At 35.7% G+C, this 19,110-nt stretch overlaps 1 protein-coding gene across 1 annotated transcript in view; it reads left to right on the top strand.

Annotated features, from left to right (window-relative positions):
- Positions 1-15,967, top strand: part of LOC136030396 (charged multivesicular body protein 7-like) — a 43,037-nt gene extending 27,070 nt beyond the window's left edge. Inside the window, exons 6-9 of the mRNA XM_065709341.1 lie at positions 3,284-3,403; positions 6,282-6,374; positions 14,337-14,517; positions 15,787-15,967. Coding sequence (XP_065565413.1) covers positions 3,284-3,403; positions 6,282-6,374; positions 14,337-14,517; positions 15,787-15,860 — 468 coding nt within the window. The 3' untranslated portion in view covers positions 15,861-15,967. The remainder of the gene's footprint in view (positions 1-3,283; positions 3,404-6,281; positions 6,375-14,336; positions 14,518-15,786) is intronic.
- The last annotated feature ends 3,143 nt before the right edge of the window (positions 15,968-19,110 follow it).

Consider the following 19,110-nt stretch of genomic DNA (forward strand, 5'->3'; position numbering starts at 1 on the left):
GACTTGACGAGTTTGAATTTAATTTTATTATGCTTTGGAGAAGAAAGGGTAAGAGAAGGATTCATCCTGGGGATTTGGAGGTTGAGGGGACAGACAAGTATGTGGCCGAAGCATAATGAGGAAGGTGCAACTTGTTTCCAGCCGACGGAAAGTGATAAAATTCGGATTTATTACAAGACAATTATTGAATGCAAAAAGTCTCAGGCCTGAGTCACGTTGACAGGGTGGGCACGAGGAATAAAACCTATGGGCCTGGAGGTGGGGTTTCGTGGAGATAGGGTAAGAAGGAGTCGAATTGGAAGGATTTTTGATAGAGAGGAAAGGGGGAGATGGGAAGGCAAGAAGGTGCTGGGAAAGGGAAGTGGAGTGGGAACTTTCTCAGAGAATGAAGGTCGGATTTACTCTGGAAAATGACGGGTGGAGGCCCGAAACAGTCAACAACATCTTGGGCGCATAGAGTGGGTAGGATATGAAAAGGGGTTTGTGAATTGGATGGATATGAGTAAGAGGGGATTGTGAGAGGGTTTGGGTGTACTGGTGATTTAACTGGCCCTGAGTAAATTTCTGGGTTGGAAGGGCGTTTCAGGGAGAGGATCTTTTCAGTCATGATTAACAGCCTCGTGAAGGAATTTCGTGACCGATAGAAATTTATTGATAACCTAATGGTTGTTGAAACTTGCTTCAGAAATTTAATAAGCGACCATATGAGTATCCTTATAAGGTCTGAATTGTAGATCAGACCTTGGACTTAAAAATGACAGTAAACCCCTAATGCCGATTTGTTTCCCCGAATGCTCGCCCTGTTTTCTTAATCCCATCCCTCCTGAAATTTCTGTGTCCTCATGTAAACTACTTGGCGTCACAATTTCTTCAAATTTAAAGTGGGATATCCACGTTAAGGACATCGTCCATAGAGCTAATGTGTCTATCGCCCTCCTCGAGCTCCTAAATAATTTTAGCGTCCCACCTTCCTTAAGGATTTACGCGTCTTTTGTCCGCCTGCATCTCGAATATGCTTGTCCAGTTCGGCACCCTGGTATCTCTTGCGAAGGATCAGGAAAAATTGAATCAATCCAAAAAAGAGCCTTGCAAATGATTTTCAAAGAAGACAAGGTGCCATACTCTCTGCTCCTAAAAAAGCTAGTTTGGAAACCCTTGAGAAAAGGAGGGTTTCGCTGTGCCTCCGTTCTGAAAAAAATACAATAGCAAACCCTCGGACGGCAAGTATTCTCCCCAAAGGTTACTCCTCAGCCAGACTACGGTCGCCTCGAGCTGTTTCTGAGCCCATCCGTATTTTGTCCCTCATTCGTTGTATTACTTCCAGATATGAAAAAAAAATTGTCCCCTTCATCACAAAAAAAAGGAATAAAATATCCCACTAGTTTCTCCCTTTTGTTTCTCTCTTTTTTTATGGCACTTGGTATTAACCAAGTCACATATAGCAATCGCAAATTCTGTCGATCTGTCGGTCCCGGTTTTGCTACTTTAGGCCCTTCCAGGTAAGCTAGGACTGGAAATTTGGCAGGCTTATCAGGGACTGGACCAGATTAAATTAGAAATAGTCGTTCTCAGGTCTGACCATCTGTTGGGGAGTGGGGGGCCGGTCAATTCGGAACAATAGAAAAAATGAAGTATTTTTAACTTACGAACGGTTGATCAGATCTTAATGAAATTTAATGTTTGGAAGGATATCGTGTCTCAGAGCTGTTATTTTAAAATAACATGGAAAATCATGGAAAACGTTTAGATTGGAGGGATCGGGATAAAACTTGGTGGGAAAAATAAGCAGAAGTCTTAGATACGTGATTGACATAATTGGAACGGATCCGCTCTATTGGGGGGGGGGGGGGGGTTAGTTCTGAGAAATTAGAAAAATGACGTATTTTTAACTTACGAAGGAGTGATCGGATCTTCATGAAACTTCATATTTAGAAAGACTTCGTAACTCAGATCTCTTATTTTAAATCTCAACTGGATCCAGCGTCATTGGGGGGACAGTTGGGGGGGGGGGTGGACCGGAAATCTTAGAAAATACTTAAAACAGAGCTGGATGGGAAGAATAAAAACCTGTCTAAGATACGTGACTGACATAACCGGACCGGATCTGCTCTCTTTGGTGGAGTTGGGGGGGGGGGTAATTCGGAAAAATGAGGTATTTGTAACCTACGAAAGGGTGACCAGATCTTAATGAAATTTGATATTTAGAAGGATTTTGTGCTTTAAAGCGCTAATTTCAAATTCTGACCAGATCCTGTGACATTGGGGGGAGTTGGAGGGGGAAACTGGAATTCTTGGAAAACGTAGAAATTGGGGTATTTTTATCTTACGAATAGGTGATCGGTATATATAGAAGGATCTTACGTCTCAGATGCTCCATTTTCGGCTCAAATTGGATCCGGGAACATAGGGGGTTGGAGGAGGGATGAAACTTAAATGACACAAGTTCTAGATACGTGATTGACATAATTAGAACGAATCCGTTCTCTTTGGAGGAGCTGGGGGGTGTTAATTTGGAAAAATTAGAAAAATAGACGTATTTTTAACTTAAGAACGGGTGACCGTATCTTAATGAAATTTGATATTTAGAAGCAATTCTTGTCTCAGAGCTCCTATTTTAAATCCCGACCAGATCTGTTGACATTGGGGGGAGTTGGAGGGGAAAATTTTGGAAAACGCTTGGAGTGGAGGAATCGGGATGAAGCTTGGTGTATAGAATAAGCAAATGTCCTTGATACGTGATTGACAAAACCGTACTGGATTCGCTCTCTTTGGGGGAGTTGGGGGGAGGGGTTCAGTGATTTGGCGGTTGGTGCTTCTGGGCGTGCTAGGACGATGAAAATTGGTAGGCGTGTCAGGGAGCTGCACAAATTGACTTGATAAAGTTGTTTTCCCAGATTCGACTTTTTTTTTTTTTTGTGTTTGTGCTGTTGCATTGGTGATTTCTCTTTTCATGATATATATATATATATATGTATATATATATATATATATATATATATATATACATATATATATATATATATATATATATATATATATATATATATATATATATATATATATATATATATATATATATATATATGTGTGTATAGGTTTGGTTAGATTAGATTTTTAACCCGTTTTTGATATTTGTAACCTAACTTTAACTTTTACCATCATAGCTTGCATAAGACTGAAAAAGCTGACTAGCAAAGCTAATTGAATCCCAGCAGAGACATTAAACTTTTCTTTTTACTTTATGATTGCTTGTTTTTCCATTTTCTTGTTTTGCTTGTAACAGGCTAAAATGTATCTCCGGAAGAAAAGAAGACTGGAGGCCTTGGCCGAAAAGAGGTCTGCAGCTGTCAGTCAACTAGAAATGCTACAGGAATCCCTAATTGATGCAGACACTAACTCAATGGTAAGGTGTATTTTTTCTTTAATAATTTTTTCCTAAGCTTCTCAGAGTTTACCATATAAGGAAGGGACTCGCAAATTATTCCAAGGTAGCAAAGGGAACTATATGTCCCTGAAAATCGGGAACAAACCTAAGTTTAAGGGTGGTATTTGAGCATCCCGAGAGGTTTTTGATGGGCTTGGGTTACCATAATCTAAAGGAAAATTAATGTTCATGTATTAAAATTAGACCAAAGGAAGAAAAAGAGATGAGCGAAGTATAGAAAAAATTTAGCTCAATTTAAGAAGACAAATAACTTTACTTTGGTTTATTTTTCTCGGCTGAAGGAATTCTCTTTTTGAGCCGATATGCATTGACGTTGACCTCACCAACGGGTTTATGATCGATTCTCATGCCACGGGGATTTTGGTTAAAACTAAGCTATTTTGGAACTAACATAGCTGTCAGACCTTTCACACCTAAAAACATTCGAAAAATTGACTGGCACGATCCTATCAACTGTGCCTATATCTACAACAATTTTTCTAATAGTGATTCAAATTTCCACCATAACAAATTTATTCTTTGCCTCAGTCTTTTCATTAGCTATAATGTACTTGGGTATCCAGAGTCGGTATTATCATTAATTTACAAATTGGTATCGGGTACCTATGTAGCTATATAGTTGGGTATCTTATTAATTTATAATAATCATCAATAATTTTTTCGCCTTCGGTGGAGAGCGTGCACCGTGTTCAAATACTTTCCTGGCTTAAAGCGTACGCGTTCATAAGTAGCCTTTATCTTTAGTAGTTCTAGGTGTCCCCCCTGAAAATTCCCCCACAGAAAATCCCCCAGAAACGAAATTCCTCTCCACGCAAAATTGAGCAGCCACAGAGAAAGTACAAATATCATGCCCTAATAAAGAAAAAAAATTAAAAAAAGTGAATGGAATCAAAGAGTTTATCACATTTTATTGAAAAAAAAATGCTAAAGAAACAAATTAAATCAGTAAGCAACGCTTTAGTGTTGCCTATAATAAAGGGACATAAGGTTTCATTATATTATAATTTTTTGTTTTCTACCAGAGGCACTTCATATGGAACTTCTACCAAGAGGCACTTCATGGGTGGTCGCATAAACTTTGGAAATCAAAAATCGAAAGTTCTAGTGGTCTTTTTAAGAGTTAAAAGTGATTTGAGGAAAATCAGACCCCCCCCCCCCGCAAGTCCTATTCCCCCTAATGCATCCAATCAAAATAAATAGCTATATTGTTCAAAATAGTCCAAAGGTCATATAACTATGATTCTGGGATTACCATTCCCACACAGCTCCCAGGAAAAGGACCGTAAGTTACGCCAATCGCCCATTGTTAAAATTAGGTTTTTATGAAAGAGGTGGTTTTATAAACTTTGGAGGGGCTCCTTCGTTTTGAAATCGATTCTATAGTGCCCTTTTTAAGAGTCAAAATAGATCAGAAGGCAAACATCCTCCCCTCCGTCGTGTTTATTAGACCTCTACATATGTTATTAACCAAATGGTTACATCCAAATCTGTTTTTCACTTAAAAGGTACTTGATTTTTTATTTGAATTAGCCCTTAATGAACTTTTAAGACCCTTAGATCGATACGGTCCTCCCTAGGGGAAACAAACAAACAAAAAACACTAAACGTAACACCCGTGATCTTTCTTTGGTACAAAATATAAAATTCCAAATTCTTATAAAAGAGAGCTTAAAACCTTTATATTAAGGCTCTCCGATCATTTTGTAGTTTGGGAGAAGGTCAATTGCTTGAAAGGGTTTATTTTAATGCAAAAATATCCTAACTCTAATTGAGACTTGAGAAAGATACAGAAATAGTTCTAAGGAAGGGGGGATGGAGGTAGAAATTGGTATATAATCTCTCTTGATTTCCGGGAATATTTCTGGTTTATGTGGTTATTATGAAAGTAAAGAGTAACGTTAAATACCAAACCAAGCGGAATATATTTTTCAGGGAGGGCTGCCCCTCCTCATCATTAATCTTCCTCTCGTGGTCATAGAAACTTCGAGGATGCTTATTCGATCGAACATTGAGAGTCTTCTTTTTTTCTAAGTCGAAAGTGTTTCGAGACCCCTTAGAACACCTCATCGATATTTTGTACTCTCTCTGTGGCTGCTCTGTTTTATGTGCAGAGGAATTATCCTTGGAGAGGGATTTTCAGCGAGGAAAACTTTCTACTAGGGAATATTCCGTGGGGGGAATTTTCTGGGGGGCGGGAATGCTGGACCCCATCTTCAGCAACTTTTATAATATTAATTTGAAGGTTCTCCATAGCATTTTATTCTTTGCTTCAATGCTTTCATTGACTGTTGATGTACCGAGACGTCCGGAGTAAGTATCGTCATTAATTTATGGTCGTCCATCTATAATGGGGTACCTTCATAATTGTATAAGCAGGTATCTTACTAGATTATAAAAATCATCATTAAATTCGTCGCCTTCTAGTAAGAGTGTCTACCATGCACAAATACTTCCCTGGCTCAAAGTATTATGTATCTTAATAAATAGCCTGTGTAACTTCAAAATATCCTATATTTTCAAGAACTTCTCTAGTATGGATTTTGAGGTTTTCCGTAATAATTTCCTTATGTTTTCATTGGCTGCTGATGTACTGCCGCGTCTACAGAGGGTATCGCATTAATCTATATTCATGTATCGGGTAGCTACTGTCTAAGCAATGGCTTAGACAGTTCGGGGGTAAAAAAAGCTGGTCGTTGACATTAAAAAAAAACCGCTTTATTTAACCTCCTAGCCCGCGTACAACTGTCTTATGATTCACTAACCTGCCTGCTCAAAACTGCATTGTAGTAAAAGCCAAGAGTCGCCGTAGGATATTACATTTGTTTTTCTTTTTTAGGTATTGGATACGTACAAAACTGTCAAAGATGCGTTTGGCACCACTTTGAAAGCTGTATCTGGTTACGAAGATGCATTGGAAGACCTAAATGAGGTATATTTCATCGCACACATATTATAAACATTCTTGTGCACAAGAGGCATCCTCCCCTCCCCAATTAGAATAATCTAGAGGTCCGTCTCCACCCTGAAAACTGGTTGCCGAAAAAATGTACTATTTTCAGGTATTAACCTAATCCCTCCCTTTCCCTCCATGTTCTTCAGGGGAATTTTCCGTCATAATATTCCCTCCCCCTTTTCAATTGCAAATATCATTATTTCTCCGTGAGTCTATGAGAATTGTAGGTATAAGAAAATGACGTGAGACTTTGTAGAGGTCTAGTGCTTGATAGTTTCCATTCTATCGCATTTCTAATCCAGAAGTGGTTGTCTGCATTCTAAAGAAAAATACTCCTATAGCATGAAGGTTCAGCTAAATACTTTCGCGGTTTCTTGAAATTTAGTTTCCCAAATGTTCTTTTATTTGCATATTGAAATATTTATGAATTTTTGGAAATTAATCTCTCGCTGTGTAGGAGGACAAAGAAGGACAAATACACAACTAAACAAGGACTTACATCTCAAATTGGAGTCTTTTATTATCTTGCTATTTACCAGAGGAGACCATTACCCCTCCCCTCCACCTTGGTGGTGCCCGTGATCCGAAACCTTAATAGTCTACAGTTTCAATGGCTTGAAAAGGAAAAGTTAATTAAAGAAAAAAAATTCCTCCTTAATAAAAGGATAAAGTTTGATGATTTTAATTTGACATTGTAGTAAAAATAACAGTCAAAACTGAAAAAGTTATAAGTTTGAACAATAAATAAATAATTAATCATAATTTAATGATCTGTTTAAATTGAAAAATAATTTGAGGAGACTAAATAATTCTTTTAAGCATTTAACGAAGCTACTTCTGCAAACCATAAACTACTTTTAAGAACTTATTGCAGTATGAAGCCGCCTGAAATCAACACAGTAGCGCAATATCAGTTTCACAGCTGTATTTACTATAGGCTCAAAATATCTTATACATAAGACGATACGATGTCATTATATCAAAATCAGTGACGTCCACAACGTCAGTCTAGAAATAATAAGTTCTATGCACTCCAAGTGACGTGAACGGGAATTCCTGCACATTGACTAGTAAGATTAAGATTTTAATGGGCAATCCTGGATCCTTTCAAACCTGCTAGTATTCTACGCTTACATTTATGCCAGTAATGAACTTAGCCACGCCTGGTGATTTCAATACTTTGTTTTTACGTGGTTAAGATTAACTGCTTATTCTCGGTTTCCAATTGAGCTCCTTACAATGCACAAGAAACGAAGAGCACAATATTTCTTTGGCACAACTATTGCCGATTATGCACTGACGTATTCTCAACAGTGTTTCTTATTTATATTGCACATTTAAAAGTGTGTTTTATTACCCCCCCCCCCAGATCAGTTTATTTTGATTAGTGGTTAGGTCTTTATTAGTTTTAAGCCTATGGCCAGTTTTTTCTTCATTGATTCGATTGCGACATTTTCATTGCTAAGTTATGATACAATGATACTTGAGAGCCAAATTTCAGCCATTTAAACTTGGTTGCTTTGTCTGAAGTTTTCTGCTTCGTTTTGTATCTTCTACCATAACTGAATTTGTTTCTAGTTCGAGGTTGACGTAATCAGAGTTTTTCCTATGTCTCTATGCTTAGAATCTTCTACACGACATCAAATTGCCTTGACTCTTTATTCAGAATGTTTGGGTGTTTCTCTCTGCCCCACAAACAATCCGTGAGATTTTCATTTTTTTATTGTATTGTATCAGATTTGCCACCCTTGTTGACTACTAAGGTTCTTGCGTCGGCCCTGGACTGTTTTGCTACAGCTGGACCTGAACTCTGGGTCCCAGATTAAACCCACCGCCCCTCCACAGATCAAGTTTTATTTTCCTATCTAAGGGTTCATAAACTTCCCGCCCAATAATTAAGTTTAGGCAAATTTTTAGTGAACTAGTTTTTTTTTAACTAAAGATTTTGTTCCCGTCGGAAACTGTTAACTAGGAGTTGAATGGCGGAATTAACCATCACGTAAAATCGCTTTCTTTGCATACCAATGTGAAAAGCCATTAGGTATATTAGATTCAGTAATCTGGGAGACTTAGATTGCCTTCCCATCCCCTCAAGCAAAACAAATTTTATCGACTGGCTTAATTCATTAATATCCTATTTTACTTATATCATATGCAGAAATAGTTGAAAAGAAATTAGAAATCAAACCTTTATTGCCGTATTCTAAAAAGTGTTCAGCCTGTACAAAGCTGAATCTCAATAGCAGTCGAAACAACTGAATTATGTTGTTCATTTTTCCATTTCCTGCAAAATTTGAATTGTTTTTCATGTAAAATTTATTTATGTTAAATTCGGCTTTTTGAATTTCCAAAATTTTATAAAATTTCCCCGTTTCTTACGAGCTTGCAAATCTCATCCTTCGCCGACTTCCATGAAATTTTCATTTGTTTCACTTAAAAATTAGGGGTTTCATGTGAGTCTCATAACAAATCATCTTTTTTTTCTTTTTTTTTTAACCTGGAGAACAACAATGATGTAAGCTATGTATTATTTCCCAAGGAGGATCTTGAAAGGATCCATTCTTTTAATAACCTTAAAGAAGCCTTGCACGTGGATTTATATTTTTGAAGAACGGACTGAGAGAAATAGTAGTGCTTCATCACCAGGATGTGTTAAAAACGTTTTAGCCATAATTGGCTTCTTGTTTCCTGGTAATGGCCTCTTTATTTCTCTTTGCTAGCTCAGTTAGTCGAATGAGCTTATCTTGTATGGGCATAACGTATGAAGAGTATTGCTGGTTCATAGTTTTGTCTTTTCACTATTTTTTCAAGATGTCCAAGTGGAACTCTTTGCTTGTGCGCATACTAGCCTGTTTAGTTTCCCATACGCAAACTTAAGGTAAGGTGAGAATGTATCATTTTTCCCTGGATCTTCTGGTATGAACTATACAAGCATCCGGAGGAGTGTTTCATTACTGTTGGAAAAATCTACTGCACTCTGAGCGGTTGACTGATATTATATACTATCCAAAACTGCCTTCCTTCGATTTGCAGGAATTCCAACCAATGAGGAGCAAGTCCAATTTTTTTTGGTATTATATAATTTTAAGAGGAATTTCCATGGAATAGCTGATTCTCTAGGTGCTCATAATGAAAATTCGCTTGTATTCGTAGCGTAGAATGTGGGGAGACAGTATCCGCAATAACTTGCTTAAAGGCATATTTTTATAGTGGGAAAGAGCCACAGTTCTTACGGGGAATTTCCCTGGGATAGATGGTTGTGAAGATATTCATTGTGAGAATTCACTTGTATCTTCTTCGTAGTGTAGAATTTGATGCAACAGTATCCACAGTAACTTGCTTGAAAGGCATATACACTCCTGGAAAGGGCAACAATTCCTAAGAGGAATTGCCCTGGGATAGATGGTTTTGAAGATATCAACAATGCGAACTCACTTGTATCTGCTGCATAGTGAAGGGTGTGGGGCAACACTATCCACAGCAACTTGCTTAAAAGTTATATGTACTGTTGGAAAGGGCATCAATTCTTAAGACAAAATGCCCAGTGGTATCTGGTTCTGAAGGTGTTCATAATTCATTTGTTTCTGCTTCATAGCGTTGTGTGTGGGGTAACTGTACCCACTGCATCTTTCTTAAAAGGAAGCTGGTTCTGAAAGTATTCATAATGAGAATTCACTTGTTTCTGCTTCGTAGCGTTGTGTATTCGGTAACTGTACCAACTGCATCTTCCTTAAAAGGCATAGCGACGGCTGGAAAGGGCTACATCTGAGCCTTTTCAGATACGTTCAAAGCTGCAACATGGCAACCTTGGCAGACACAAAGGAAAAGTACACGTTAAGCAGGTACCAAGACATGCAGCACATGTCAAAGACAGAAAGAACTGCTCACAAAATTATTTCGTTCTCTGCTTACCCATGTGTCCAGCTTCGAGAATTTGTTGTGTTCTACCTTTTGGCTCATCCAGTGGCGATAGAGTTCAATCATCTTCATTATCTCTAACTAACAGGTGTGAAAGACCGATCTTATGGTCAAACTAGGGTTCTCGTGTTTGAGACAGCTCTTTGAAACTGCTTTTAGGTCCTTTGTTAACCGTTTTTCTTGTAACTATGATTCGCTTTTACCCGATAATTCATTTCCTAACTCAAATTGAGCTTCTATTCCAATTAAAGTACCAACATTCTGCGCTGATCTTCTTTTTGTTGAGAGAACAGAAGGATGTTCGCTTTTGTTATCTGTTAGTTGACACTATCGGGGGGATGGTTTTATGATTTACTTTGCTCTATCGCTCTATCTGTGCGCTTTGCGTACTTGTCAGGCTAGCTTCGGCTTTTGATGTGACAGACCAGAAAACCCAGGAAACAAATGGCAAAGGAAAACAGTTCTACCAAATAGTAGAATAATAGGTAACGGGATATAGGGGAGGGGGTGCACTTCTAAATTAGTACCAGTCTCGGTTTTTAGCTAGGATTGGATTCAGAGGAAGGGAAAAGACAGTTTATATTTTTCTTATTGGTTGGAGAGAGGAGGGGGGATGCTCAGGTCCCGATGCCACTGGATACAGCTTATGATACCAGATTATATTTTTGTCTAATTTTTATCGAACGTCATTGCCTTTCACAACTTTGGTGACACTTGGATCCTCAAAAAAAAGGAAAAAAAGAAGAAAAAAAAGAAAAAGAAGAAAGAAAAATTGGTTTCTTTTTTGTGTGTGTGACATGATACTGATAAAAATTAGTAGCCATAGAAACATTTTTAGATGGCTCAATGTTTCAGTATGTTAAACTTTGTTCAGCTTCCGTTTGTCCTTTCGGTTTTTTCTGATGAAAGTTTTTTAAGCGCATCATTTTCCACCCCTTGGATATGATTACCGTGCTCGTTGTTTTTTCGTGTTTTTTTTTTGTCCTTAAAGGCTATTATTTTCCAATAAATATACCCCCAATAAGGCAAAAAGGGATACATTTAGCAACTATATATAGCAAATACTACATCACCATCTATTTTTTTCTTGAATTAAATAAAAAAAAGTTTTTTTAAATGAAAGAAAGGAGCGACATTAAAACTTAAAACGAACAGAAATTACTCCGTATATGAAATGGGGTTTTCCTCCTCAACGCCCCGCTTTTTACGCTAAAGTTTGACTCTTTCTCTTAACTCTACATTTTAAAACAGTAAAAAACTTTAGCGTAAAGAGCGGGGCGTTGAGGAGGAAAAGCCCCTTTCATATACAGAGTAACTTCTGTTCGTTTTAAGTTGTAATGTCTTTACATTTTCGATACATTAAAGCAAAAAGGGATACATTTAGCAACTGTGTATAATATATAGCAAGGGACAGATTTGGAATTTATTTGAACAGATTATTCTCTATATGAAGGGGGTTGTCTCCTCCTTACTCTGAAGTTTGGCTTTTTGTCCAAATTTTTTAAGAACATTTACTAGAACACAAGGGCCATTTAATTGGAAAAATTGGGTTTTTCAAAGCGCTAAAAACTTTTGTTTAGTGATCGAGCTCTTGGGAGGGGGCAGTTCCTCTTATATACAGAGTAATTTTAATTCGCTTCAAGTCTTAAAAACTTACTGCTTACTTTTAGTTGAAAAACCCTTTTATTTTTTTTATTAGATTTCATGAAACTGTATAGTTTTATGAACACAATACTTTTGCTAACGCAGAAAACACAGTCAATATTTCGATGATTTCTGTTCGGTTTTTGATGGGTAGCAAAGCTTAGGGGCAAACATTTTTCTAAAGGCAGTGAAAAAAGTAGGTCAAGTAAAGTAAAAATATATAAAAATGAAAAAAGCGATGTAACTGACTCATGAAAAATAAAATATGAACTCCTAACATTCAGTCACTGAAGTGTTGGACGGACATTCTTGAACTCTATCTGTATTTTTAAACTAAAATGAAAATAAAACACAAAAAATACGTATCTGTTCAGGGGGAAAATACAGAATTGAACATTTCTGATTACAGTGGGTTCAAATATCAGCTCATCGGTACTCGTGCAATACAAGAAAAAGTTGACGGCGGATTTATATCGAGATTCGCTTTTTTCCTTCTTAGTTCTGTACTTATACGAACTTTCTTTATACTAATAAATTGGGATCTTTAACTTCAAACTCGAAACAAATACATATTTAGAATCACCATAAAAAGCAGATTCTTTGATTTATTGTTACCAATACTTTGGTTCTTATACTTTTATTATTGATAAGGACCGCTATTTGCTTACTATTCATTACTATGAAGATTTTTTTTTATAGCCAAATCATATAGAAAAAAAGTTTGTGGAAAACGAGATGTTGCGTAAGATTTTGTATTTGACTTTACGCTGCCACAGTCGGTTATTCCAAAAAAAAAACGCATTTTGATATAACCTTTTTTTTTTGCCAAATCACTTTAGTCATTTTTAACCACCCCTTTCTTTCATATGTAATATTCCCACCACGTAATGCAAAGGAATTCATCACATAAGCTTTTGCTAAACATAATTTAAGATATTTACCCTCCAAAAATGTTAATAAAAAAAAGCTTTAAGAGTCTACTGCTCTTTAGGGGCCTCCCCCAGGCCACTCAGCGTGTCCCCAGGTGGCGATAGGGGAACGCTCTACAGATATGGAGGGTACCTCCATAGGAGGCACGGGCCAAGGGGGGACCTTGTCCCTGGGGGTCGAAAATGGAAACTGGGGTACCCTCGCCTGGGGGGGGGCAGTTTCACTTACCTTGGTATTATTATTAGTAAAGACGGTGGGAGCAGTGAAGATTTTAAAAGTGGAATAGCCAAGGCTCCGGGTGTTTTTTCACAGCTAAAAAAAAGTTTGGAAGAATAGGAATATAAGTGTGCAAACCAGGATCAGAGTATTGGAAGGTACAGTGATGACAGTGGTCAAATATGGCTCTGAAGCATGGGCGCTCCGAAAAGCGGATGAAGATTTACTAGATGCTTTCCAGAAAAATTGCCTACGGATTGTTCCTGGTACCTGGCTGACAAACCGTATTTCAAACAGTAGGCTGTACGAAAAACGTGGTTCAATCCCACTTTCGAGGGCTATAATGAAAGAAAAGTTGAGATGGCTTGGGCACGTTTTGTGGATGAAGGATGTCAGATTGCCGAAGATTGTCCTTTTCGGCCAACCGTTTAGGGGTAAACGGAAAGCAAGTCGTCCTCGTGTGGGGTGGGAGGATGTCTTAAAGAAAGATTTAAAGGAAATAGGAACTTCCTGGGAGGGTTTAAAGAGGGAGGAGTAGGAGCGTGCGTAGCTGTGTTGGTCTCAGGCGGCTTGGTGCTGCTGTGAGTTGTTTGCTGTCGTAGTATTGAATTCTTTGTCCGAAACCAGATCTGTAATCCTTGAGCATTTACAGCATTCTTCATTTTCATTGAAAACCCAAGACTTCAGATAAGGAACCTGATTCCTCTTCAAAAATGTAGCGGAAAATCAGTAAGAGCAAATAAAATAGCCTGTAAACAATCGTGATGAATAATTTTTGTCAAAACCAACAATTCTATGTATTTATTATAGGCACTAAGTGTCAACCCAGTTCCAAATGGGTACGCACTGAATAGTTCCCCCCATTGCACTTCCTGGCTGAAAGGCAACGGAAGTCAGCATCGCGGGTAGGGACTGTAAAGTCCAGTGCCCTATTCTTCTTTACCTTTATTTTTTTTTTATGTAAGGTAGTAACTCAATTTAAACACCATATTGTGGAATAAAAACAAAACCAAATTAGTATCGTCCCTTCGATTATGTTGTGTAATTCGATTATCGTAATAATATCCAAAATTGCTAGTTATTGTTGCGAAAATAAAATCATAAACAATAGTCTAGTATAATAATCTTGATCCTTTGAATAGAATTTATAGCATCATTAGCGACATGTATTATCATATAGATAGTTATGATAATGTAGAACTGTATGTACAATGATAGGTGTCCTTTTAGGCTTTGCAAGATCACTCTCATATTGCAGCTGCATTATCAGCACCATTAAGCCCAACCGAAGATATGTCGTCATTGGAAGAATTAGAAAAAGAACTGGCCCAAATTTTGGAGGAAGGGGAACTGCCATCTCCACCACTAGAAACAGCAGTAACACTCCCCGTACCTACGAAAAAAGAAAAAGGTAATGCAGTTAATTCGGAACTTGGCAACAATTAGAATTTTAGTTCCTGATGAAACATTAACAATTAGAATTTTAGTTCCTGATGAAACATTAAATTCCTTCATAATTGTAAATTTGGAAACAGTATTTAACTTCGGTGGTGTGACAGTAAAAAGTCTAGTAGCTCGATAAGGCCCCCCCGCCCTCTTTTTATATTAAAAAAAAATATCAGCTTGACCTTCCTTTCTTCCTCGATCAACCATTGATTTCCTTTTTGTTTGCAATGCATCAGCCATTTCAAAGTAATAAAGGTCCTCGGTCAATTTTAAATACCCAGTATGAAGATTGAAAATCAGTTTAATCAATATCAAATCTGAAGATATTGAATGATCGCCGATCTTGGTTAATTTATGGGGTATTTAGTTAAATGCACATTGCTGTACCAACTCTAATTGATTCCACGATTTCTGGCTGTTTGAGTTACTGTAGATTAGAATTTTTTTAAATTTTTCTAGTTTTTTTTTCAAAATAATATCAACTGCATACTGTTTTCCTTTCTCGAGTATCGAAGCATCAGTCATGGTAGTGGGATGGAAGGCTTCAAAATTGTTATGATTTCTCTCTTTTACATAACTAACGATTTTTGCTAGTTTATGAAGCTTTTCGTGCTCTAATTATTATAAGGTGAACTCTAATTGAATGCATAATTACCGAATTTTTGACTAAATCTATTGCTTTACCTTTCGATTTTCTTTTTTTTTTTTTTTGCGAATCTTATTAAATTTCGTAGTCACCAAAGCAAAAAATGTTAATTTTTTTCCAAGTCAGTTATTTTGTAGGCTGTTGCAATAAAGTTTGTCATTAGAACAAACTTCGTTTGGAAATCTTTATCGAAATAATACAGACACTCTCTGTTTGTCTTCACTCTATTTAGATCTATGTATAGGAATCGGGAGGGGGGATGAAGCTCTTCCTGTGTAATGTCAAGGTTATAATGAGTTTCCCGTAAATTTGGTTCGCTTTTAGTAAAAATGCGCCATTGTTTCATGTTTTTCTAATGTGCCCCCTTAAATAAGTTTCTGAAGTGTGTTTTTAGCTGTTGGTATATGTGGAAACAGAATATAGTTCTTGGTGGCCTGAGGTATTCTACGAGCTTCAATACCCCCCCCCCCCTTGATCTGTTATTCGTAGCGTGGTTCTATAGCATAAAAATCAACTTGTCTTAATGATGTAAATTATGTCTTATAATTCAGAGCTCCTTTCAGTTTTTTCAACAATTCTTTTTTCTAGGACATTTCGGATTGCCAGATGTACCTTCTACGCCTCTCCGTGGAAAAGAGACGCAGATTTATGACGTGTTATAGCCTATTATAGAGTTGGCAATATCTTTTTCTCCTAGCAAAAACAAATGCTTATATTATACCTTATTTTGTGCGAACTTACTTTTTACCAAATATATCATTGAAGCTTAGTTTCGGCTTATAATTTACTAATGTTATTCTTAATGAGTATTTCTTTGTCTGTCAGCCAAAATTCAAGACAAAGTAAAGGGAAAAAATTAGTGACAAATATTAACTATTATATATCATATAATAGTATAATCATATAATATTATTAATATATCATATTAAAATTAAAAGATATTCAAAAAAAGAAGAAATACTCATCAATACAATAGACTGTACGACAAAATACATGTTATCCAAAAAATGTTCCAATGTTTCGAAAATTAATTATGTCTATAAGTATATTAAGTACACTAATATATTAGAGAATACAGTAACCTGATTCTATTCTTGGCATTTGGGCGGCTTGTTTTGTTGTGTGACACATATTTTTTAATACATAATTTGTATTTTCATGTCACATATAAGATATATATTTAAAAATGGCGTCAAATGCTGACTAACAAGTTAGTTTTATTTACTAGTATCTAAATATATTTTTGAGGTAAATTTTTCTGATGTATATGTTTATAATGTATAATATATATGTTTATTGCAATACATCTAGTATTATTCTTGCAATTATATGGATGTATTTATTATTAATATTAAATATAACTGTTAGTACATGTGATAACTGTATAAAATACAGTCTATATAAAAAATGAACATTGGACATGGGTTATTTTTGTAATCAGAGGGAGCCGTTTTCTCGAAGTAAAATTCCTGCATAACCCAACGGAGGGCATTCCAATTTTGCGCAATATGTTTCAGCGTGTTTGTTCTTGGTGTTTCGGGCGCAATAATAATAGAGATGTGTCCGGAATATTCTGTGCTTGTGGTTGTTTATGTAAAAACTGAAGGCAGAAACGCCTGGCATTCAAAAACATGATCAATTTAGGTAATTTGTGTAGTTTAAGGAATTTCTTGGAAGTAGAAACATCTTGTAAGTAAATGTATCTATATAGGTAGGGATAGCTATATAGGATAATTAGTTATGTACATGTGGTTGCTTATCTTCAATTGAGAAAAATGTATAGGTGAAAGCCTCTATATATCTTTAAAGTAGACACACACACACACATATATATATATATATATATATATATATATATATATATATATATATATATATATATATATATATATATATATATATATATATATATATATATATATATATATATATATATATATATATATATATATATATATATATATATATATATATATATATATATATATATATATATATATATATATATATATATATATATATATATATATATATATATATATATATATATATATACTAGCTGTTGGGGTGGCGCTTCGCGCCACCCCAACACCTAGTTGGTGGGGGCGCTTCGCGCCCCCCCCCAAGCCCCCCCGCGCGCGTAAGTCGTTACGCGCCATAATAGTTACGCGCCATTGTAGTTGTGTCCCTATGTCCCACCTGTGAATATAGATATATGTATATATATATGGTTTTAACTACGTAAAACTTGCGAATATACAACATTCTTTGCTGTCCCATTGTCTTTGCATATAAATAGATTGTCAGGTTTACCGACTCTTGAACATGCAACATATAATGGTCCATGGGAAAACAATCTGTATTCAGATCTATACCTCATGATTCTAATGATTGCCCTTGAGCTTTGTTGATGGTGATTGCTAATCGACCATTCCCTGTCCCGGTGTCCCGGTCGTCATTTACATCCCCCTGTTTCCCCCGGTGTCCCCGTTGTAGTTGTGTCCCTGTGTCCCGGTCGTCATTTATATTCCCTGTGTCCCGGGTCCCGGTCATCATTTGTATCCCGGTGTCCCGGTCTGTATATACATTCGTTTTTTAGTTTTGTTTTTCTCCTTTATTTTTTTCCTTTTTTTTTCTTTTTTAGCTTATTTAGATTTTTAGATTTTTTAGTTTTTTTTTATTAGTTTTTAGTTTTTATTTCTTTTTAGTTTTTTTGTCCCGGTCGTCATTTATATCCCCCTGTTTCCCCCGGTGTCCCCGTTGTAGTTGTGTCCCTGTGTCCCGGTCGTTATTTATATTCCCTGTGTCCCGGTCGTCATTTGTATCCCGGTGTACCGGTCTGTATATACATTCGTTTTTTAGTTTTGTTTTTCTCCTTTATTTTTTTCCTTTTTTTTTCTTTTTTAGTTTATTTAGATTTTTAGATTTTTTAGTTTTTTTATTAGTTTTTAGTTTTTTTTTCTTTTTAGTTTTTTTGTAGTTTTTACCTTCTTTTTAGTTTTGTTAATTTTTTTTTTTACTTGTGTCCTGGTCGTCATTTATACTCCCTGTGTCCCGGTGCTTTGTTGATTGCTAATCGAACATTCCTTTTGTCCTGGTCGCTTTCTCTTTGAGTGTCGTCATTTATTTTTTTCTTTTTTAGTTCTTTTAGTTTTTACCTTTTTTAGTTTTTTTTTAGTTTTTAGTTTTTTTAGTTTTTTACCTTTTTTTAGTTTTTTTAGTTTTTTTAGTTTTTTAGCTTTTTTATTTTTTTTATTAGTTTTTAGTTTTTTTGTAGTTTTTGCCTTTTTTTTAGTTTTTTTAGTTTTTTAGCTTTTTTATTAGTTTTTAGTTTTTTTTGTAGTTTTTGCCTTTTTTTAGTTTTTTTAGTTTTTTAGCTTTTTTATTTTTTTTATTAGTTTTTAGTTTTTTTTGTAGTTTTTGCCTTTTTTTAGTTTTTTCAGTTTTGACGTCACCTGATCCAGTTTTTTCAGGTGACGTCACCTGATCCACGATCCACAGATCCACAGACAACTTATTTTTATATATATAGATAGTTTTTTTTTTTTTACTTATGTCCTGGTCGTCATTTATACTCCCTGTGTCCCGGTGCTTTGTTGATTGCTAATCGAACATTCCTTTTGTCCTGGTCGCTTTCTCTTTGAGTGTCGTCATTTATTAGTTTTTTCCTTTTTTTTTTAGTTTTTTATTGGTTTTTACCTTTATTTTAGCTTATTTTTCAGTTTTTTCCTTTTTTTTAGTTTTTTTTTATTTTTTATTTTTTTTAGTTTTTTACCTTTTTTTAGTTTTTTTAGTTTTTTAGCTTTTTTACTTTTTTTATTAGTTTTTAGTTTTTTTTTGTAGTTTTTGCCTTTTTTTAGTTTTTTCAGTTTTTTTTTTAGTTTTTTATTGGTTTTTACCTTTATAGTTTTT

This window comes from Artemia franciscana, chromosome 8 (genome assembly GCF_032884065.1).
Source record: "Artemia franciscana chromosome 8, ASM3288406v1, whole genome shotgun sequence".
Lineage (NCBI taxonomy): Eukaryota > Metazoa > Arthropoda > Branchiopoda > Anostraca > Artemiidae > Artemia > Artemia franciscana.